We start from the raw sequence: 24,509 nt of genomic DNA, 5'->3' as shown, positions 1-24,509 counted from the left end.
GTACAAGCCTTTTTATACTATGACCGGAGGTAAACAATTTAGGGACCACTGTATGGGGTTTACCTTGTTGTGGTATGGTGGCTTATCAACTTTATGATCATAAATTTGTAACTAAAAACCCCTGTTTTTGTAAAAATATGCACTTGCATATATACTGAATTACTTATGAGACAGGGGACCAGGGAATGTGCATTGATTAATTGGCCAAATCAGAAGCACTTCCATTGTACTTAAACATATTTTAACTTAGCCTTTGAATGCACCCACAACCCCCCTTTTTGTATATATTTTTATAGAGACCTAGATTGTTTGGGGCTATAGTTTTCCTTTAATGTAACCATTATCCTTCTGTTTGATACTGTATCAAAAGTATTAGCAAAGTTGAAGTAGATTACATCCACTGTTGTTCCAGAGTCAAGGTTCCTACTCTTAAAAGGCAATTCAATTTGTTTGCGAGAGGTTACGCACACAACCATGCTGGTACAAACTCATAGTATTTTTCAAATGAAGTCAAGTATTTTATTGCTTAGTGGTAGGAACGTTTTTCAAAGAAGGACTGATGTCAGTTCAGAATCTGTTTTATTTCGGTTCTCATCAACCTACTGACCCCCCTCTAACAACATAAAAGGGTTTCATATTAAAATGAATTAAATTCATTTGAGTAGTGTTCCTATACATGGGTGCTACAATACCCTATTTTCTAAAATTACAAAAACATTTTCTATTGTTGTGTTTATTTCAACAGGACAAATCTTTTACATGCACACTTTTCATGCCATTTGAAGACTTTGAAAAACTCACCACAGGTGACCAAGTTGTGGATTTCTTCAAGACATATTTTCCAGACTCAATCAAACTAATTGGAAAGTAGGTGTTGCAATGTATCCAAACCAGCTAAAATGTTAAAGTTGGTGCTGACAAATGAAATCTAATTTCCTGATATTAGCAGTTACATCATACGCTGTTACTGAGCATAAATGCCCCACATATTGGTATGAGACTTGCTTGTCTATTATAGAAAAGGCCAAGAAAAAAAAGACTAATGGATGATTATTTTCTTTTTACCCTTGCAACCTTCCCTTCCCTGAGAGAAACAAAGAATTGCATAATGACCACTGTTCTATATTGTTAAGTGCAGAAATAACATACATGCAGAATAAATGTGCAGTACAAGCTCCAATTTTTAAACTCATGTTAAACACTGGTATATATATATTTTCGTTTTAAGAGTGAAATGAACAGTGAGGGGCACATTTCTAAGCTCCAGTGAAGGATTAGAATGAATTTCGAAGTTTTTTTTGTCTACTTCGACCATCGAATTGGCTACTTCGACCTTCGACTATGACTTTGAATCGAACAATTCAAACTAAAAATCGTTTGACTATTCGACCATTTCATAGTCAAAGTACTTTCTCTTTAAAAAAAACTTTGACTACCTACTTCGCCACCTAAAACCTACCAAGCACCAATGTTAGCCAATGGGGACCTTCCCCATAAGCTTTCTATGCAATTTCTGATCGAAGGAAAATCGATCCATCGATGGATTAAAATCCTTTGAATCGTTCGATTCGAAGGATTTAATCGTTCGATTGAACTATTTTTCCTTCGATCGAAGTAAATGCGGTAAATCCTTCGACTTCGATATTCGAAGTCAAAGGATTTTACTTCGACCCATAGTAAATGTGCCCCTTCATGTAGAGCTGCTATTGGACCACTTATACAAGGACTCAGGACATGGGTTTTTTCAGATGCAGGGGTATTTTTGTAATTTGGATCTCTATACCTTCAGCCTACTAAAAAATAATTTAAATATCAATAAAACCCAATAGCATTGTTTTGCCTACAATAGGGATTAATTATATCTTAGTTAGGAAAAGTACAAGGTACTGTTTTACTATTACAGAGAAAAAAGGAAATCACTCTAAAATGATTTAGGCTTATTTAATTGGAGTTTATTGGAGATGGCCTTCCTATAATTCAGAGCATTCTGGATAATGGGTTTCTAGATAATGGTTCCCTTACCTGTATATCAATGCAGTTGGCTTCATTAAATATAAGGACCACTTTAAATAAATCTAGCCTTGTAGCTTGCTTTGGAAGACCCTGTGTTACTCAATATGAAGGCAGTTTACGCAAAAATTTTGTGGTTGGTGGATTTTGCCTGACCATTTATTTGTTCAGTTTAGGTGATTAAACTTTATGAGCAGTAATTCTTCTGATCATACTTTTAATGGGCCATCATATCTTAAACGTTATACAAAGGGATAGTTCACTAAATTACATTTTAGTATGTTACAAAATGTTTTATTATTAGCAACCTTTCAATCAATTGTCATTTTTTTAAATAGTTTTTGAATTGTTTGCCTTTCTCCTTTACATCTTTCCAGACTTCTAATGGGGGTCACTGACTGCAGTAGCCAAACAACAAGATTGCTCTGTGAGCCTACAATTTTATAGTTATTATTACTTTATATTACTTGTCTTTCATTTTTCTCCAATCTCCCCTAGCAATCAGATAGCTGCTGGAATTTCAATTTTAACCTAGAGAGCTAAACATAATACTTCAGGTTAAGGCCAATTGCACATTGTCTCAGAATATCACTACTTTACTACTATACTAATTAAGTAAATATAAAGTTGAACTACCCCTTTAATGTTTGTAACTACATTGTGAGTTGATGCATACCATGTATACACCTTTACAACCATGTAGCCCTAAAACAGTACAGTAGCGATATCTGACCTGACTAGAAATATGTGAATGCAATTGTCCTCACAATGCTTTTATATTTTTCTTAGAAAAAAATTGACAGAAGACTTCTTTCTGCTGCCACCACAAGCAATGATTTCTGTAAAGTGTTCCTCATTTTGCATTGACCATAAATGTGTTATAATGGGAGATGCAGCACATGCAGTTGTACCATTCTATGGGCAAGGAATGAATGCAGTGAGTAATACCAAATGACATAAGAGTATAAATAAGAGTTTTACTGTTTATGCTAATTGCAGTTTCTAATGAACTAAGTAACAACTAAATAATGAAATGTTTACTCTATGGTTTTTCAATAATTGAAGCTACTCTAACAATCGTCATCATATAATGTAAGATTTTTTTGATGTTATGATGATATGACTAGGGATGTAGCGAACGTCGGAAAAAAAGTTCGCGAACATATTCGCGAACTTGCGCAAAAATGCGAGCGGTTCGCGAACGGTTCGCGAACCCCATAGACTTCAATGGGAAGGCGAACTTTAACATCTAGAAAAGACATTTCTGGCCAGAAAAATGATTTTAAAGTTGTTTAAAGGGTGCAACGACCTGGACAGTGGCATGCCAGAGGGGGATCAAGGGCAAAAATGTATCTGAAAAATCTGCCTGTGTGTGCTTGGAAGAGATAGTGTAGGGGGAGAGCTGTTAGTGATTTCAGGGACAGATGATAGTAAGCTTGCTGGCTAGTAATCTGCTTGATACTGCTCTGTATTGGAGGGACAGAAGTCTGCAGGGATTTGAGGGACATTTTAGCTTAGGTAGCTTTGCTGGCTAGTAATCTACTGTTCTCTTTAAACAACTGCCATACGTTGACCTTGTAGGCATTGTTTGCCCAGTTTTTTTGGACGCAGCCACTGAAGCACAGTTGCCAGAAAAAATATGCCATATAAATGCTGAAAATAGTCATTTTTCGCCATACGTTGACCTTGTAGACATTGTTTGCCCAGTTTTTTTGGACGCAGCCACTGAAGCACAGTTGCCAGAAAAATTATGCCATATAAATGCTGAAAATATAAATTTTTTTGGTTGCAGCCACTGAAGCACAGAGGCCAGAAAAATTATGCCATATAAATGCAGAAAATATGCATTTTTTTGGTCGCAGCCACTGAAGCACAGTTGACAGAAAAATTATGCCATATAAATGCTGAAAATATAAATTTTTTTGGTTGCAGCCACTGAAGCACAGAGGCCAGAAAAATTATGCCATATAAATGCAGAAAATATGCATTTTTTTGGTCGCAGCCACTGAAGCACAGTTGCCAGAAAAAATATGCCATATAAATGCTGAAAATAGTCATTTTTTGCCATATACGTTGAGTCAACGTATGGCAAAAAATGACTATTTTCAGCATTTATATGGCATATTTTTTCTGGCCTCTGTGCTTCAGTGGCTGCGGCCAAAAAAACTGGGCAAACAATGCCTACAAGGTCAACGTCGTTGACCTTGTAGGCATTGTTTGCCCAGTTTTTTTGGCCGCAGCCACTGAAGCACAGAGGCCAGAAAAAATATGCCATATAAATGCTGAAAATAGTCATTTTTTTGGTCGCAGCCACTGAAGCACAGTTGCCAGAAAAATTATGCCATATAAATGCTGAAAATATAAATTTTTTTGGTTGCAGCCACTGAAGCACAGAGGCCAGAAAAATTATGCCATATAAATGCTGAAAATATAAATTTTTTTGGTTGCAGCCACTGAAGCACAGTTGACAGAAAAATTATGCCATATAAATGCTGAAAATATAATTTTTTTTGGTTGCAGCCACTGAAGCACAGAGGCCAGAAAAATTATGCCATATAAATGCAGAAAATATGCATTTTTTTGGTTGCAGCCACTGAAGCACAGAGGCCAGAAAAATTATGCCATATAAATGCAGAAAATATGCATTTTTTTGGACGCAGCCACTGAAGCACAGAGGCCAGAAAAATTATGCCATATAAATGCAGAAAATATGCATTTTTTTGGTTGCAGCCACTGAAGCACAGTTGCCAGAAAAAATATGCCATATAAATGCTGAAAATAGTCATTTTTTGCCATACGTTGACCTTGTAGACATTGTTTGCCCAGTTTTTTTGGTTGCAGCCACTGAAGCACAGAGGCCAGAAAAAATTAAACCAGTAGGGTTTGCACCCTAGTTTGTAACGGTGGCGGAGGGAGGAGGAGGACGCTAAAGGACAGCTGTGTGTGGAGTCATGAGGCTTGAAGAGAAGGACAGCTGCATAGAAGTCAGAACAAGTCTTCCGGCGTGCAGTAACCCTCCGAGATCCACCCCTCATTCATTTTAATAAAGGTCAGGTAATCGACACTTTTGTGACCTAGGCGAGTTCTCTTCTCAGTTACAATCCCTCCTGCTGCACTGAAGGTCCTTTCTGAGAGCACACTTGAGGCTGGGCAAGACAAGAGGTTCATGGCAAATTGTGACAGCTCTGGCCACAGATCAAGCCTGCGCACCCAGTAGTCCAGGGGTTCATCGCTCCTCAGAGTGTCGATATCTGCAGTTAATGCCAGGTAGTCCGCTACCTGCCGGTCGAGGCGTTCTTTGAGGGTGGATCCAGAAGGGTTGTGGCGCTGCCTTGGACAGAAAAACATTTGCATGTCTGACGTTACAGACTGGCCAAAGGGCTTTGTCCTTGCAGGTGTGCTCGTGGCAGGATTACTGGCACCTCTGCCCCTGGAATGTTGATGAGTTCCTGAAGTGACATCACCCTTAAAAGCATTGTACAACATGTTTTGCAGGCTGGTTTGTAAATGCCGCATCTTTTCGGACTTGTGGTATGTTGGTAACATTTCTGACACTTTATGCTTGTACCAAGGGTCTAGTAGCGTTGCGACCCAGTACAGGTCCTTCTCCTTAAGCCTCTTGATACGGGGGTCCTTCAACAGGCATGACAGCATGAAAGACCCCATTCTCACAAGGTTGGATGCAGAGCTATCCATCTCCGCTTCCTCATTATCAAGGACTGCATCATCCACGGTCTCCTCCCCCCAGCCACGTACAAGACCAGGGGTCCCCAAAAGGTCACCACTAGCCCCCTGGGAAGCCTGCTCCTGTTGGTCCTCCTCCTCCTCCTCCACAAAGCCACCTTCCTCCTCTGACTCCACTTCTGGCACCTCTCCCTGCGTTGCAGCAGGTGCCTGGGTTCGTTCTGGTGATTCCGACCAGAAATCGTGCGCTTCCAGCTCCTCGTCACGCTGGTCTACAGCCTCATCTGTCACTCGTCGCACGGCACGCTCCAGGAATAAAGCGAAGGGTATTAGGTCGCTGATGGTGCCTTCGGTGCGACTGACCATATTTGTCACCTCTTCAAAAGGTCGCATGAGCCTGCAGGCATCGCGCATAAGCACCCAGTAACGGGGGAAAAAAATCCCCAGCTGTGCAGATCCAGTCCTACCACCCAGTTCAAAAAGGTACTCGTTGACGGCCCTTTGTTGTTGCAGCAGACGTTCCAACATAAGGAGCGTTGAATTCCAGCGAGTCTGGCTGTCAGAAATCAAATGCCTGACTGGCATGTTGTAGCGCTGCTGAATGTCAGCAAGGCGTGCCATGGCTGTGTAGGAACGCCTGAAATGGGCCGACACCTTTCTGGACTGGGTGAGAACGTCCTGGAATCCTGGGTACTTGGAGACAAAACGTTGGACTATTAAATTTAACACATGTGCCATGCAGGGCACATGTGTTAAATTGCCTAGTCTCAACGCTGCCAACAGATTGCTTCCATTGTCACACACCACTTTTCCGATCTGCAGTTGGTGTGGGGTCAGCCACCGATCGGCCTGTGACTGCAGAGATGACAGGAGTACAGATCCGGTATGGTTTTTGCTTTCCAGGCACGTCATCCCCAAGACAGCGTGACAACGGCGTACCTGGCACGTCGAATAGCCTAGGGGGAGCTGGGGGTGCACAGGTGTGGAGGAGGAGAAGGAGGACCCAGCAGCAGAGTAAGAAGAAGAAGAAGACGAGGTAGAGAGCGATGGAGGAGTAGAGGTGGTGGCAGAACCGCGTGCAATCCGTGGCGGTGACACCAACTCCACTGTTGTTGTTGAGCTACCCATTCCCTGCTTCCCAGCCATTACCAAGTTCACCCAGTGGGCAGTGTAGGTGACATACCTGCCCTGACCATGCTTGGAGGACCATGCGTCAGTAGTCATATGGACCTTTGGCCCAACACTAAGTGACAGAGATGCGGTAACTTGGCTCTGCACATGTTGGTACAGGTGTGGTATTCCCTTTTTAGAAAAAAAATTGCGGCTGGGTACCTTCCACTGCGGTGTCCCAATTGCTACAAATTTGCGGAAGGCCTCAGAGTCCACCAGCTGGTATGGTAAAAGCTGGCGGGCTAAGAGTGCAGACAAGCCAGCTGTCAGACGCCGGGCAAGGGGGTGACAGTCAGACATTGGCTTCTTACGCTCAAACATGGCCTTCACAGAAACTTGGCTGGTGGCAGATGACTGGGAATGGGAACAGGTGGTCAAGGTGGAAGGCGGAGTGGAGGGTGGTTCAGACGGGTCAAGGAGAGCAGAGGTAGAGCAGTAAGATGCTGGACCAGAAGGAGTGTGGCTTTTAGTTTGCCTGTTGCCTTTGAGGTGTTGCTCCCAAAGTGCTTTGTGCTTGCCGCTCATGTGCCTTCGCATAGAAGTTGTACCTATGTGGCTGTTGGGCTTACCAAGGCTCAGTTTCTGACTGCACTCATTGCAAATTACAATGCTTTTGTCAGAGGCACACACATTAAAAAAATCCCACACTGCTGACTTTTTGGAAGTGTGCGATCTGGCGGTAACAGTAGAAGTTGGCGGAGTTGGCGGTATTGGCGGCAATGGCGGGTGCGTTGGCCGGCTGAACACAGGTGCCGATACATGTTGTTGCCCTACTGATCCCTGCGGGCTGTCCTCCCTGCTTCTTCTAAGTCTTATTCTCCTACTGCCTCTCTGACTCTCCGTCTCTCCATCTGAACTACCCTCCTCTTGCTCTCTTCTACTAGGCACCCACAAAACATCAATCTCCTCATCATCATTCTCCTCAGATGCATCAATTTCTTCTGACACATCACAGAAGGAAGCAGCAGCGGGGACCTCCTCCTCATCACTCATTATGTCCATCTCTATCGTGTTCTCTGCCAGAATTAAATCTGGTGTAAGGTCCTCATCTCCTTCATCTTCTTCTGGCAATAATGGTTGCGCATTACTCAGTTCAAGAAACTCATTGGAAAATAACTCCTCTGACCCCAGTGAAGAAGGGGCACCGGTGGTGGAGGAAGTGTTACGTGGGGTGGCCATAGCAGTGGAGGATGAGGAGGATGTTGTGGTAAAGTTAGAAACGGTAGAGGATGGGGTGTGCTGTGTAAGCCAGTCAACTACCTCTTCAGCATTTTGGGAGTTCAGGGTCATTGGCTTTTTAAAACTGGGCAATTTGCTAGGGCCACAGGATTGCATAGCAGCACGGCCCCTAGCACGGCCTCTGCGTGGCGGCCTGCCTTTGCCTGGCATTATTTTTAAAAAAACAACAACAACAACAAAAACTCAGTTGGTTTTTCTGGAAACGATAATACACACAGCTAGATGGCGGGTTGAAGAAAACACTGTGCAAATAATGCCTACAAGGTCAACGTATACACTACTACAGCGGTGGATACGGATTACGTAAAATATATGAATGCTGCTTGAAAAAAAGTAACTCAAGTGGTTTTTCTAGAGACGATAATATTATCAATATTTAGACAAAATGTGAACAAGCTCACACAGCTCGATGGCGGGTTGAAGAAAACAGTGTGCAAATAATGCCTACAAGGTCAACGTATACACTACTACAGCGGTGGATACGGATTACGTAAAATATATGAATGCTGCTTGAAAAAAAGTAACTCAAGTGGTTTTTCTAGAGACGATAATATTATCAATATTTAGACAAAATGTGAACAAGCTCACACAGCTCGATGGCGGGTTGAAGAAAACAGTGTGCAAATAATGCCTACAAGGTCAACGTATACACTACTACAGCGGTGGATACGGATTACGTAAAATATATGAATGCTGCTTGAAAAAAAGTAACTCAAGTGGTTTTTCTAGAGACGATAATATTATCAATATTTAGACAAAATGTGAACAAGCTCACACAGCTCGATGGCGGGTTGAAGAAAACAGTGTGCAAATAATGCCTACAAGGTCAACGTATACACTACTACAGCGGTGGATACGGATTACGTAAAATATATGAATGCTGCGTGAAAAAAAGTAACTCAAGTGGTTTTTCTAGAGACGATAATATTATCAATATTTAGACAAAATGTGAACAAGCTCACACAGCTCGATGGCGGGTTGAAGAAAACAGTGTGCAAATAATGCCTACAAGGCCAACGTATACACTACTACAGCGGTGGATACGGATTACGTAAAATATATGAATGCTGCTTGAAAAAAGTAACTCAAGTGGTTTTTCTAGAGACGATAATATTATCAATATTTAGACAAAATGTGAACAAGCTCACACAGCTCGATGGCGGGTTGAAGAAAACAGTGTGCAAATAATGCCTACAAGGTCAACGTATACACTACTACAGCGGTGGATACGGATTACGTAAAATATATGAATGCTGCTTGAAAAAAGTGACTCCGGTGTTTTTTCTGGAGACGGTAATATTATGGATATTTAGACAGAATGTGAACAAGGTCACACAGCTCGATGGCGGGTTGAAGAAAACAGTGTGCAAATAATGCCTACAAGGCCAACGTATACACTACTACAGCGGTGGATACGGATTACGTAAAATATATGAATGCTGCTTGAAAAAAGTGACTCCGGTGTTTTTTCTGGAGACGGTAATATTATGGATATTTAGACAGAATGTGAACAAGGACACACAGCTCGATGGCGGGTTGAAGAAAACAGTGTGCAAATAATGCCTACAAGGCCAACGTATACACTACTACAGCGGTGGATACGGATTACGTAAAATATATGAATGCTGCTTGAAAAAAGTGACTCCGGTGTTTTTTCTGGAGACGGTAATATTATGGATATTTAGACAGAATGTGAACAAGGTCACACAGCTCGATGGCGGGTTGAAGAAAACAGTGTGCAAATAATGCCTACAAGGCCAACGTATACACTACTACAGCGGTGGATACGGATTACGTAAAATATATTATGGCTGCTTGAAAAAAGTGACTCCGGTGTTTTTTCTGGAGACGGTAATATTATGGATATTTAGACAGAATGTGAACAAGGTCACACAGCTCGATGGCGGGTTGAAGAAAACAGTGTGCAAATAATGCCTACAAGGCCAACGTATACACTACTACAGCGGTGGATACGGATTACGTAAAATATATTATGGCTGCTTGAAAAAAGTGACTCCGGTGTTTTTTCTGGAGACGGTAATATTATGGATATTTAGACAGAATGTGAACAAGGTCACACAGCTCGATGGCGGGTTGAAGAAAACAGTGTGCAAATAATGCCTACAGGGCAAATAATGCCTAAAAGGTCAACTTATACACTACTACAGCGGTAGTAAAATAAAAAAAAGTAAAATAAAAAAAAATGAATATTAAAAAAAAAAATTAAAGTTGGTGCTGCTGAACTACTAGGAGCAGCAGATTAGCACACCAGTCCCACTCCCCAACACTGCTAGACTAATAGCACTGGGCTCTTATAGTAGTAGTAGTAGTAGTAGTAGTAAAACAACAAAAAAATAAATAAAAGCAGTCCTTACAAGGACTACTGTTATTGCAGCAGTCAGCAGATGAGATCAGAAGCAGGACAGCTGCCCACTGCAGCTACATACAGAGCACTGCAGTAGAAGGTAGATTACTAGCCAGCAAAGCTACCTAAGCTTAAATGTCCCTCAAACCCCTGCAGACTTCTGTCCCTCCAATAACAGAGCAGTATCAAAACGATTACTAGCCAGCAAACTTTCAACTGTCCCTGAAATCACTAACAGGCAGCAGCTCTCTCCCTACACTATCTCTTCAGCACACACAGGCAGAGTGAAAAAACGCTGCAGGGCTTCGGTTTTTATAGGGAAGGGGAGTGGTCCAGGGGAGAGCTTCCTGATTGGCTGCCATGTACCTGCTGGTCTGGGGTGAGAGGGCAAAAAAAAGCGCCAACAATGGCGAACCCAAAATGGCGAACGTCGCGCGACGTTCGCGAACTTCCGGCGAGCGCGAACACCCGATGTTCGCGCGAACAAGTTCGCCGGCGAACAGTTCGCGACATCTCTAGATATGACACACAAAATGAACAAATATAGATTAATTTCAGTGGGGATCATTCAAAAAGACTGGTCAAAGTCCAGTCATCATCAGGACACAGAACTTGCATAAATAAGCTTACTCTGGTGTGCCTTATTTCCCTGGGACAGACCTTTGTGCTCAGATTGCCAGTTTGTCAAGATCCTGTTGTAAGGATGCCACATCCTGGATGGAATTAATTTGGCTAGATAGTTTTGTGTCCTCTGCAAACACTGATACATTACTTACAATACCCTCCCCTAAGTCATTAACAAACAAGTTAAATAAAAGTGGACCCCATACTGAGCCCTGAGGGACCCCGCTAAGAACCTTACTCAAAGTGGAGAATGTACCATTAACAACAACCCTCTGTGCCCGATCCTGTAGCCAGTTTTTTATCCATGTGCAAACAACTTCATTAAGCCCAACAGACGTTCGTTTATAAAGCAGTTGTTTGTGGGGCATGGTATAAAACACTTTGGCAAAATCAAGATAGATCACATCTACTGCTCATCCACTGTCCAGCATCTTACTTACAGTACCTCATCATAAAAAGCAATCAAATTTGTCTGACATGACATATCCTTCATAAAGCTATGCTGATTGCTGCTCATAATGCCATTCACTAGGACAAAACTTTGAATGTGATCCCTTAACAAGCCTTCAAATAATTTGCCCACCACAGATACCAAATGTACTGGCCTATAATTGACAGGCTGAGATGTAATCCCTTTTTAAATATTGGAATGACATCAGCATTTCTCCAATCAACAGAAATAGGGGCCGTCTAAAACTGAGCTAAGCTCTTCTAGAACCCGGGGTGTATGCCATCTATGCCATCTGGCACCTTTTTTACATAATTTTCTTAAAGCTTTATGAATCATATCATATACCTGAGTCAGCCACTGACTAGACTGAGCTGAGCCATCAGTACAGCTATGAAGTGAGCCTGGGAACCCTGATTCCTCTACATTTAAGAACTGATTTTGCACATTTGCCTTTTCTGTATCTGTTACAAACATACTGGTACCATTATTTAAAGGAGCAACACTCTCAACCTGCATCTTTTTACTATTAATATACTTAAAAAATGTTTTGGGGTTAGTCTTAGCCTCGGCCTCAATGTGCTCCTCATTTCCTTTCTTTGCCTTCCAGATTGCTGTTTTACAACATTTATTATAGTGTTTATATTCATTAAATGCAGCTTCTGTTCCAACAGACTTGTACTTTTTAAATGCCTTTCTCTTCTTTCCTATTAACGTCTTTACTTCTATATTAAGCCATATAGGGTGATTTTTAGTGCTTCTACATTTACTTCTTAAAGGGGACCTGTCACCCAAAAAAATTATTTCAAATCCTATTTTATCATGTTAGTCGAGCAAAATGAACTTTACTTACACTATATAAATTATTTGGATCTTGTTTCCATCAGTCTGGGAACTGATATTATAACAAGCAGGCAGGAGCCATTTTGTGGCAGGCCTTGTGTCATCTCAGAATCTTGTTTGTGTTGTGGGACCTGATGTCCATCCCCATGCACTGGCTACACAATTAAATTGTTAAGAGAACTGGGGAATGTGGGGAGTGCAGTGACATCTACTAAATGCTGAATGGAAAGTGAAAGTAATTGCCTGCCCTGCCTCTATGTTGCCCCAGTGTTTATTAGTTTTTTGCACCAGACATGAAATGATATGTATAACATTATGGTCACTATTACCCATGGGTTCAATCACTTGCACATTTCCTATACGTTCTGGGTCATTAGAGATCAGTAGGTCCATATTTGCATTTTTCTGGTTGGCCCCTCAACAACCTGTGCCATAAAATTGTCATGCAGCAAGTTTATAAACTTCCCATTGACTGACCTGGCAGTACTGTTGCTCCAGTCAATATCTTGGTAATTAAAATCTCCCAATATAATTTCTTTCCCCAAACTAGCAGCCTTTTCTATTAGCCTCCTTACTTACATTAGGGGGTCAATAGCATACAATTAATTTGCTGGACTCTTTACAATTGGTGAAGAGCTCAACCCATAATACTTCCTCTCTTTCATTTTCTTACATCACCTCCTCCCTTTATATTATCTTTTAACCCTTTAACCGCCAAGCACGTACGGCGTACATGCTGGCGGTTCAGGGCTCTGGTTGCCAAGCACGTACACTGTACATTTTTAGCAGCTGAGCCCTTCTCTCTGCATCAGTGGCTTTTCCCGCCTCTGCAGAGCATCAGGAGGGATGACAGCCCCCTGTCAAGTCGGATCTGCGATGCGATCGTCACAGGTCCGACTTCAAAGTAGCGGACGCGCCATGCTCCTTACCTCCACCATGATGTACACCCGCCCACTCACTTCCTGCCATGCAACAGCTCTGCATGATGGATCTTCAAGGCCCTCCAGCGATGCCAGCGATCCTCCTGCAACAAAAACTGTAAGTGCATGTTTTTTTTTACACACTTACATGTACTTACATACATTAGTAAAGATTGCTATTTTTTTATTTTTTATTTTAGCACACTTGCTCCCTTTTGCACACTTATTTACATATATTTACACACACTAACAACTTTTAGAAGTGCACAAACATGTATACACAAAAACTCACAAAAAGGTCTTTTTTTTTTTACTTATTCATTGTACCGTTATCTCTTGCCTAAAAACTGGTTATTTAGGCAGCGTGACTATTGGCTAATCGATTTTGCCACTAATTATGCAGTCGGATCAGTTATTTTGTTATTTCATTGATTTACACAATTTTTGTGATTTTATTGCAAATTTTATCCCTGCATTATTGTTCCTTATGTATCTTTAGTATAGTTTTGCTGTTTGGTGCTTTGGTATAAAAAGATATATTTTACTTAGTTTGATCCACCAGAATATGTGCTTTCTAAAAATATATGGTTTTCTGGGGGTCTTTTTACAGTTTGGGGGTCTTACAACAGATATGCACAGTTGGGACTCTCTTTTCAGCAGCTGAGTGAAAATTCATATGCACAGTTTTCATTTGGGGTCTGTACATACCACATACTTTGGTAAATCTATTCATATTGGGCATCATACTATTCAGTAGACCTCTGACGTCACTATTTAGGGTGATTTTTCTTTGTATGTAAAACATTGTGAGAGATAAATGTGGCAAACTGCAACATTTTTAGGCGATTTTCAGAAATGTTGTAAAAACCTCTACATTTAGAAAAGCTTTGCAGTTTGGTAGTTTGGTGTAGAAAGACGTCTTTAACTTTGTTGGATTCGTCAGAATGTGTACTTTCCAAAAATATATGGTTTTGGGGGGTGTTTGCTGTTAGGAGAGTCTTGTGACACATAATATGAAGTCAAGGGTCCATGTTCACAGAAGGCGAATCTACAGCGTTGAAAATTCATATACACTATTTTGATTTGGAGTCCACATGCCATGCCAGCTGCCTTGGTAAGGGATGCACCAAATCCAGGATTCGGTTCGGGATTCAGCAGGATTCGGATTCGGCTGAATCCTTCTTCCCGGCCAAACCGAATCCGAGTCCTAATTTGCATATACAAATTAGGGACGAGGAGGGAAATCGTGTGACTTTTTGTCACAAAACAAGGAAGTAAAAAAAATTTCCCCCATCCCTAATTTGCATATGCAAATTAGGATTCTGATTCGGTTCGGTATTCGGCCGAATCTTTCATGAAGGATTCGAGGGTTTGGCCGAATCCAAAATCGTGGATTCGGTGCATCCATTCTTGGTATATCTGTGCATATTGAGCATCAAACTGTTCAGTAGACCCTTGGCATCAATATTTATGGTGTTTTACAATTGAATATAAGAAATTAGGTGTGATAAATGTGACCAATTGCAATATTTTTAAGCGATTTTCAGAAATGTCAGAAAAACCGCTGCATTTAGCGTAGCTTTGCAGTATGGTAGTTTGGAGTACCCCCAGTTAGAAATAGAAAGACATAATTACCTATTTTTGATTCATCAGAATGTATATTTTTTTTGGGGGGGGGGGTCTTTGTGCTGTTAGGTGCTCTTGTGTCACATAATAAACTGCCAGGAGCCTTTGTTCACAGAAAGCGAATCGGCAGCGGAGAAAATGAATATGCACTATTTTCATTTGGGGTTCACACATGTCAGCTGCTTTGGTATATCTATGCATATTGGGACTCAAACGGTTCAGTAGACCCTTGGTGTCAATATTTAGGGGTTTTTCCAATTTAATGTAAGAAATTGGGTGAGATAAATGTGGCCAATTGCAATATTCTTTAGCGATTTTCAGAAATGTAAAAACTGCTGCCTTTATCGCCAAATTTAGGAAAGGTTTGCGGCTTGTTGAGTAGAAAGACATGTATACCCAATTTGGATTCATGGGAATGTGTACTTTCCGAAAAAATATGGTTTTCTGGAGTGAACATACTTTTTTCTACCTTTGCCCCTCAAAAACTATGTAAATGTCTTGATTTTGCAGTACCTGAAATGACAGACCATATGGGGGGTCTTCATTTTGGGGCCCCTATATGCCTTATGCTTAGGTAAACCTATACATATTGGGCATCTAACTGTTCAGAGGACCCCAGGCTTTGATATTTGGGGTGATTTGTCTTGATACCTAAAAGCATGTGGGAAAAACAATGCTGCAAGCTGGAAAATTTGAGGTGATTTTTGGAAAAGTCACCAAAATTGCCAAATTTAGGAATGGTTTGTGGCTTGGTGCTTTGAAGTAGAAAGATATTGTGAATTCAGGGGAATATGAACTTTGCAAAAATATATGGTTTTCTGCAGTGAACGTATTTTTTTCTACCTTTGCCCCTCAAAAATCTGTAAATGTGTTGATTTTGCAGGTACCTGAAATGACAGACCATATGGGGGTCTTCATTTTGGGGCCCCTATATGCCACGTGCTTGGGTACATCTATACATATTGGGCATCAAACTGTTCAGAGGATCCCAGGCTTTCATATTTGGTGTGATTTATCTTGATTCCTAATAGTATGTGGGAAATACGATACTGCAGGATGGAAATTTTGAGGTGATTTTTGAATTGCCAAATTTAGGAAAGGTTTGCGGCATGGTGCTTTGGAGTATCATGGCTGCTGACGTTTGGAAGGAAAGTGGAGGATTCCTGCACAGAAGCAGAATTTCAGAGAGAATGTTTATGTAGGAGACTGCACAGAACTCTAGAGAAAGTCACATACAGGTGGTAATCTGGGTGCAGACAGGGAATCTGTGTGTGTAGGCTGTGTGTGTTTTTAGTGAATTACACTGTCATTTTAATGTGACATTGAGGCAGAGAGCTGCATATTGGGGCAAATTTGCCCATGGGCAGTTACCTATAGCAACCAATCAGTGATTAGCCTTTTAAAGCCAGTTGCAAGTAGAACAATGAATGCAGCAATCTGAGAGCTTCCTGGTTCTATACATTCCCTTGTGGGTTGGTTTTCCTGAGCTGCCTGGTAGGATGGCGTTGTCACTATAAGCTGCCTGGTAGGATGGGCTTCCTATGAGCTGCCTAACAGGATATTGTCACAATGAGCTGCCTGGTAAATGGTGTTCTTATGAGCTGCCTGGTAGGAAGGTGTTGTCACTATGAGCTATCTGGTGGGATGGTGGTATTTCCAGTGAGCTGCCTGGTAACATAGTAAAATAGTAAGTAAGGTTGAAAAAAGACACATGTCCATCGAGTTCAACCTTTTTTTATTTTTTTATTAACTACCTATCTGCCAGTTGATCCAGAGGAAGGCAAAAAACCCATCTGAAGCCTCTCCAATTTGCCTTAGAGGGGGGAAAAATTCCTTCCTGACTCCAAAATGGCAATCGGACTAGTCCCTGGATCAACTTGGACTATGAGCTATTTCCCATAACCCTGTATTCCCTTACTTGCTAAAAAGCTATCCAACCCCTTCTTAAAGGGATACTGTCGTGGAAAAACATGTTTTTTACAAAATGTATCAGTTAATAGTGCTACTACAGCAGAATCCTGCATTGAAATCCGTTTTTCAAAACAAGAAATTGATTTTTTTATATCTAATTTTAAAATTTGCTATGGGGCTAGACATTTTGACATTTCCCAGCTGCCCTCAGGTCATGTGACTTGTGCTCTGATAAACTTCAGTCACACTTTACTGCTGCACTGCAAGTTGGAGTGATGTCATTACCCCTCCCTCCTACAAGCTGCTGTAATGTAAATAGAGCCTTGTCTGCTGAGCCTGTCAATTGAACAATAGGCAGGAATCAAGATAAGCTCCCACTGACACCACTTCAGAAGGACTGAAATAAGATAGTCCTGTGATCACTGCCCCCACTTACGTTTAAAAAAAATATATATATACACACACACAATTCATTTTGGACACTGGAAAAAATATTTTATATAGATAGTTTATTATATTTGTTTACACAAAAATGAATGGCAGAAACACAGGAGTACACTCCCAGGACTGATGACAGGGAATAGAAAAAAAGGATAAAATAAGGAGGACATACTTAAAAAACCAGGAAAACTTAAGATGAAGTGTAGGAAGCGTTAAAATAGCTCAGGAGAAAGGAGGCAGTAAGTAGTTAATGAAAAAAGAAGTATTGCAGGCAGGAAAGGAGCAAGGTCTGTGTGAGGTGGATAGCAGAGGTAACTCACAGCTCCTTTACCTCATCTAGTAACCAGTAAAACTAACTAGGAAGGCAGCAAGGAGAGAAAGTTCCCCCCTCCAAAGGAATGCAAAGAACAAACTTACAGAATGGCAGGCGCTTTGATAGTGTCTGTGGGAGGAGGGGCTGCTAGTGCAGCTGTAGAGCAGGACGTAGGAAAGTGAAAGTAATTGCTTCCCTGCAAACCATGTGACCTCTCTCCTACAAACATCACACGCATGGGCAGAGAGGGGAGGGGGAGTGTACAGCTGGATTCTCCTGTCGTAGTGCGACCTAGCTTTTCATGACAGAGTGGCTGCCTCCAAGCACACAGGTAATGCGGTGCCTGCTGTTAGAGCAGCACAGGATGAATGTGTAATGAGCAGAAATGGAAGCCCCCATGACAAAATACAAACTAAAATAATTTATGCATGGATTTGTTAATTAACATTTTATTTGCCAGACAGTGTTTATGGATGTGTGTTTTTTATAAAAATGCAAAAAAAAAAAATTTTTTTAAATGACGACAGATTCCCTTTAAAGCTATCTAATGTATCAGCCTGTACAACTGATTCAGGGAGAGAATTCCACATCTTCACAGCTCTCACTGTAAAAAAAACCCTTCCGAATATTTAGGCGGAACCTCTTTTCTTCTAATCGGAATGGGTGACCTTGTGTCAGATGGAAAGACCTACTGGTAAATAAAGCATTAGAGAGATTATTATATGATCCCCTTATATATTTATACATAGTCATCATATCACCCCTTAAGCGCCTCTTCTCCAGCGTGAACATCCCCAATTTGGCCAGTCTTTCCTCATAGATTTTCAATACCTTTTACCAGCTTAGTTGCCCTTCTCTGTACCCTCTCTAATACAATAATGTCCTGTTTGGGTGATGGAGACCAAAACTGTACGGCATATTCTAGATGGGGCCTTACAAGTGCTTTATACAGTGGAAGAATGACCCCCTCCTCCCTTGACTCTATGCCCCTTTTAATACAGCTCAAGACCTTATTTGCCCTTGATGCTGCCGACTGGCATTGCTTGCTACAGCCAAGTTTATCATCTACAAGGACTCAAAGGTCCTTTTCCATAATGGATTTGCCTAGTGCAGTCCCATTAAGGGTATAAGTGTCTTGGATATTTTTACATCCCAGGTGCATGACTTTACATTTATCAACATTGAATCTCATTTGGCACTTAGCTGCCCAGATTGCCAGTTTGTCAAGATCATGTTGCAAGGATGCCACATCCTGGATGGAATTAATTGGGCTGGATAATTTTGTGTCATCTGCGAACACTGATACATTACTTACAACACCCTCCCCTAAGTCATTAATGAACAAGTTAAATAAAAGTGGACCCAATACTGAGCCCTGGGGGACCCCACTAAGAACCTTACTCCAAGTAGAGAATGTGCCATTAACAACCACCCTCTGTACCCGATCCTGTAGCCAGTTTCCTATCGACGTGCAAACGCCTTCATTAAGCCCAACAGACCTTAGTTTAGAAAGCAGTCATTTGTTGGGCACAGTATCAAACTCTTTGGCAAAATCCAAATAGATCGCATCTACTGCCCCCCACTGTCCAGAATCTTACTTACCACATCATAAAAAGCAATCAAATTCGTCTGACATGACCTATCCTTCATAAAGCCATGCTGATTATTGCTCATAATGCCATTCATTAGGAAAATTTTTTGAATGCGATCCCTTAACAAGCCTTCAAATAATTTGCCTACCACAGATGTCAAGCTTACTGGCCTATAATTGCCAGGCTGTGATCGTAATCCCTTTTTAAATATTGGAATAACATCAGTTTTTCTCCAATCCATAGGCACCATACCAGATGACAGTGAATCTGAGAAAATCAGAAATAAGGGCTGGTCTAAAACTGAACTAAGCTCTCTTAGAACCCGTGGGTTTATGCCATCAGGCCCTGGAGCCTTGTTTACTGATTAATCAATTAATTTGTATTAAAGCTTTTTGAATCATATCCTGAGTCAGCCACTGACTAGATTGAGCTGAACCATTCGTGCAGTTATTAAGTGAGCCTGTGAACCCAGACTCCTCTATTGTATACACTGAAGAAAAGAACTGATTTAACACATTTGCCTTATCTGTATCTGTTACAACCATACTGGTACCATTATTTAATGGAGCAACACTCTCAACCTGCATCTTTTTACTATTAATATATTTAAAAAACTTTTTAGGGTTAGTTTTCACCTCCACCACAATTAACTCTTCATTTCTTTTCTTAGCCTTCTGGATTGCTGATTTACAACATTTATTACAGTGTTTATATTCATTAAATGCAGCTTCTGTCCCTACAGATTTGTAGTTTTAAAATGCCTTTCTCTTCTTTCCCATTAACTTCTTTACTTCTGTATTAAGCCACACAGGATGATTCTTAGAGATTCTACGTTTAGTCCTTAAGGGAATAAATTGAGAACAGTAATGATTTAATATCATTTTAAAGGACAACCATTTCTGTTCTGTGTTTTTAGCTGAAAACCTAATGTCCCAATGCATGCTCTATAGGGCAGCCCTCAAGGCACTAAAATTAGCTTTTCCAAAATTCATGGTTTTTGTTGCCCCAGTATATTTTTGTTTTTTGCACCAGACATTAAAAGATATAACATTATGGTCACTATTACCCAGGGGTTCAATGACTTGCACATTTGCCATAAGTTCTGGGTCATTTGAGATCACTAAATCAAGAATAGCATTTTTTCTGGTAGGCTCCTCAACAAACTGTGCTAAAAAATTGTGGTGCAATAAGTTTATAAACTTGTTCCCATTAACTGATCTAGCAGTACCATTGCTCCAGTCAATATCTGGGTAATTAAAATCCCCCATTATCATTACTTTACCTAAACTAGCAGCCTTTTCTATTTGCATTAGGAGCATTGTCTCTTCCTCCTCACTTACATTAGGGGGTCTATAGCATACTCCTACGATTAATTTGCTGGATTCTTTACAATTGGTGAAGAACTCCACCCATACGACTTCTGCCCCCTCATTTTCTAACATAACCTCCTCCTTTATATGAGCTTTTAAATCCTGCCTAACATACAGACATACCCCTCCTCCTTTTCTATTGCCTCTACCCCTCCGAAACAAAGTATAGCCACTGATATTTACTGCCCAGTCATGCGACTCATTCAGCCATGTTTCGGCCACACCAATCACATCATATTTTCCTTCCAACACCAGCAGCTCCAGCTCTCCTATTTTACCAGTCAGACTTCTTGCATTTGTAAACATACATTTAATACTGGTACCATATTGAACATATGACATGTGGTTCTCCCTATCCTTAACAGTATCCCCAGCCAAATCTCCTCCCCCGTTTTCCCTTTCTTTGCCCACTATCTCATCTAACCTGTCTTCCACTGAATCTTTTACTGAACCCTCCCCCCCCACACCTCCTCCAACCCTCTAGCCATCTTCTCTCCCAAAACAGCTGCCCCATCATCTGTAGCCGACTGAAAAATCAGCCCAGTTCTCCAAAAACTCAAAACCCTCCTCCCTACATCAATCTTTCAGCCACGCATAATTGGTAGCATGGTGTTGTCTTTATGAACTGCCTAGTAGGTTGGTTTTCCTATGAGCTGCCTGATAGGATGTTGTTGTCACTATGAGCTGCCTGGTAGAATGGTTTTCCAGTGAGCAGCCTGGTAGGATGGTGTTGTCTCTTTTAGCTGCCTGGTAGGATGGTTTTCCTATGAGCTGCTGGTAGGATGTTGTTATCACTATGAGCTGCCTGGTAGGATGGTTTTTCTATGAGCTGCCTGATAGGATGGTGTTGTCACTATGAGTTGCCTGGTAGGATGTTTTTCCTATGAGCTGCCTGATAGGATGTTGTTGTCACTATGATGTTGTTGTTGTTATTATGAACTGCCTGGTAGGATGGTTTTCATTTGAGCTGCCTGGTAGGAAGTTGTTGTAACTATAAGCTGCCCGGTAGGATTGTTTTCCTATGAGCTGCCTGACAGGATGTTGTTGCCAGCATGAGCTGCCTGGTAAATGGTGTTCTAATGAGCTGCCTGGTAGGATGGTGTTGTCACTATGATCTATCTGGTGTGATGATTTTCCAGTGAGCTGCCTGATAGGATGTTGTTGTCACTATGAGCTGCCTGGTAGGATGGTTTTCCAGTGAGCTGCCTGGTAGGATGTTGTTGTAACTATGAGCTGTCTGGTAGGATGATGTTGTCACTATGAGCTGTCTAGTAGGATGTTGTTATCACTATGAGCTGCCTGGTAGGATGTTTTTCCTATGATCTACCTGATAGAGTGGTGTTGTCACTATAAACTGCCTGGTAGGATGGTTTTCCTATGAGCTGCCTGGTAGGATGGCGTTGTCTCTGTGAGCTGCCTAGTAGGATGGTGTTCTTATGAGATGCCTAGTAGGATGGTGTTCCTATGAGCTGCCAAGTGGGATGGCACCATTTCTATGTGCTGCCTTGCAGTATTGCCTGGTTGGATGTGCCTTCTTTATATGCTGCCTGGTAGGATGGTGTTCCTATGCGCTACCTGGTAGGATGATATTCTAATAAACTGCATGGTGTGATGGTGTTCATAGGAACACCATCCCACCAGGGATCTCCTACTAGTGATGCCACCTCTATAAGCAGCCTGATGGGATGGTTTTCCTAGGACCTGCCTGGTGGGATGGTGTTTTTCCCATGTTCTGCCTGGTAGGATTGTGTTCCTATTAGCTGCCTGGTAGGGTGGTATTCCAATAAGATGCCTGTGGGATGTGTTCTTATGAGCTGCCTGGTGGGATGACATTCCTGTGAATGCTTGGTGGGATGGTGTTATCCCTATGAGCTACCTTATAAGATGGTGTCACCTCTATGAGCTACCTGGTGGGATGACATTCCTATGAGTTGTCTGGTGAGATGGTGTCATCCCTATGTGCTGCCTTGGGGGATGATGTTATCTGTATGTGCTTCATAGTAGATCCCCACGAGCTGCCTAGTGCAATGGTGTTCTTCTTAGCTGCCTGTTTGGATAGCATTCCAACAAGCTACCTGATGGGATGGTCTCAATCCTATGTGCTGTCTAGTAGGATGGTGTTCCTATGAGCTGCCTTGTCAGATGGTGTAATCTCTATGTGCTACCTGATGCAATGTGCCATTCCTATCTGCTGCATGGTAGGATGGTGTTCCAATGAACTGTCTGGTCTGGCTATAGTCCCTATTAGGTCCAATAGGAAGATATGTTTTTTTATTTGCTGGCTGGTAGAAAGGTGTCTTTCTATGTCAGTAAGCTATACCGACAGACTCTTTGGACATAAATGACATGTGTGATGGATTTCAGGTAAATAATGTATTGTCAGATGAGGAACTGATATTATATATAAACTAGAACACTTTATTTTTAACTGATAGTCCTCAGTGCACTGTCCATAATGCAATCATATCAGTAATCACTGAACACTGCACCAGGACCATAAGTAGGCCTCCAGTGTTCATTATTATTATTAATAAATAAAATATTATGTAGACCTTGGGGCCAAAGTAATGCAGCTAAATGTGGCAGTTTCCAAATCCATCACACACCTCTGTAGTGTGGCACCAGGTACACTGATGGGCTGATGGCTTAGGACTGCAAGAAGCAGTTGTGGTAAGTTCCCACAGTCACTAAACAAAAAAGTCCCATTTAACTTGGCCATACACAGGGAGATCCGCTTGTTTGGCGGATCTCTCCCCAATAAGCCCATATTGAGGTGGGCGATATTGGGCTGATCTGATTGTTGGGCCCTAGGGCCCAACGATCAGATCAGAATGGAGGCAATATAGGCAGTCAGATGGCCCCACACATGGGCCAATAAGCTGCCGACTCGGTCTGTCAGCTTTTATCTGAATTTTTCAATTTGAATTTCCAGTTTATTTTAGTGTAATTGGACTAGGGAATAGTTCAAGTTTAATTTGAGTTTAAAAAAAAAAATCCAAATTCAAAATTTATCATGTACTGTCCCTTTAAGAATTCAAATATTTAAAACTTACCAAATTCGTGTTTTAGCCTATGAGGGACCCCCTACAATCAATTTGGAGTTGTTTGGTGGACTTTTGGAAAAATAAAATTATTTTTCTTTGCAAAAAAATTATTTTTTTGGTGAAAAAACTCGAATCAAATTTGATCAAATTCAATTAGAATTCAATTTAAGTTTGTGAATCGATCCTATTCACCATTTTTAAAAAAAATCATTTTTTAAAATAAATTTTGATTGGTCATTTTTTTTCAAATTTCAAGTTTATGGCAGTTAATGGGAGTTTTTACAAACTCCCATAAACTCGAAATTCGACCCTTGATAAATCAGCCCCTATATGTAAGTACTTGAAATGTCCCTTTGGGGAATATTTATCAGATTGAAACTAGAACTCTTCCAAAATCCCCCGAAATTATATTCCACAACTTTCTATTAATTTCTATAGGATATTTCAAAGTGTATTTATCAAAGGGTAAACTCTTACTTTTACCCATTAATAAATATGCTCCCCAAACCCCCTTACAAATAAATAGCAGCAGAATTTAACTCTGGGGGACTGTGGCAAGCTCTAGTTCCACTCTATATTAAATATTCCCCAAAATTGGAATCTATATTTAATACTTTTTGAAAAAGTGATTAATGCTTAAATCTATAGCCCTTAAAGTGATCTGCTTTTGTAGCTGGAGCTTTACACGTTGGCCTGCAGCCAACCACGATGCGTTGCACTACCAACATTGTACTACATTCAGCACACAACTCCTTCAAGTCCAGCCTGTTGTACCTAAAGTAATATGGAAAATGTGTCATCATATTCAGTTATATTATTCCATGTTTAAAGCTATGCAGGTACATAGCTAGTCAGTCTACAGTCAGTCTATATTGTTTATAGAGTGTCTTTGTTCCAGAGAAAACAACC

The 24,509-nt window shown here is 41.1% G+C and overlaps 1 protein-coding gene across 5 annotated transcripts in view; it reads left to right on the top strand.

Annotated features, from left to right (window-relative positions):
- Positions 1-24,509, top strand: part of kmo.L (kynurenine 3-monooxygenase (kynurenine 3-hydroxylase) L homeolog) — a 70,705-nt gene that overhangs the window by 34,076 nt on the left and 12,120 nt on the right. For all 5 annotated transcript variants that reach the window (XM_041562796.1, XM_041562795.1, XM_041562794.1 and 2 more), the window contains 2 exons: positions 746-867; positions 2,800-2,947. In XM_041562796.1, coding sequence (XP_041418730.1) covers positions 746-867; positions 2,800-2,947 — 270 coding nt within the window. The remainder of the gene's footprint in view (positions 1-745; positions 868-2,799; positions 2,948-24,509) is intronic.

Source organism: Xenopus laevis, chromosome 5L (genome assembly GCF_017654675.1).
Source record: "Xenopus laevis strain J_2021 chromosome 5L, Xenopus_laevis_v10.1, whole genome shotgun sequence".
In the NCBI taxonomy this organism is placed as follows: Eukaryota; Metazoa; Chordata; class Amphibia; order Anura; family Pipidae; genus Xenopus; species Xenopus laevis.
This window is presented reverse-complemented; position numbering and strand designations above follow the sequence as displayed.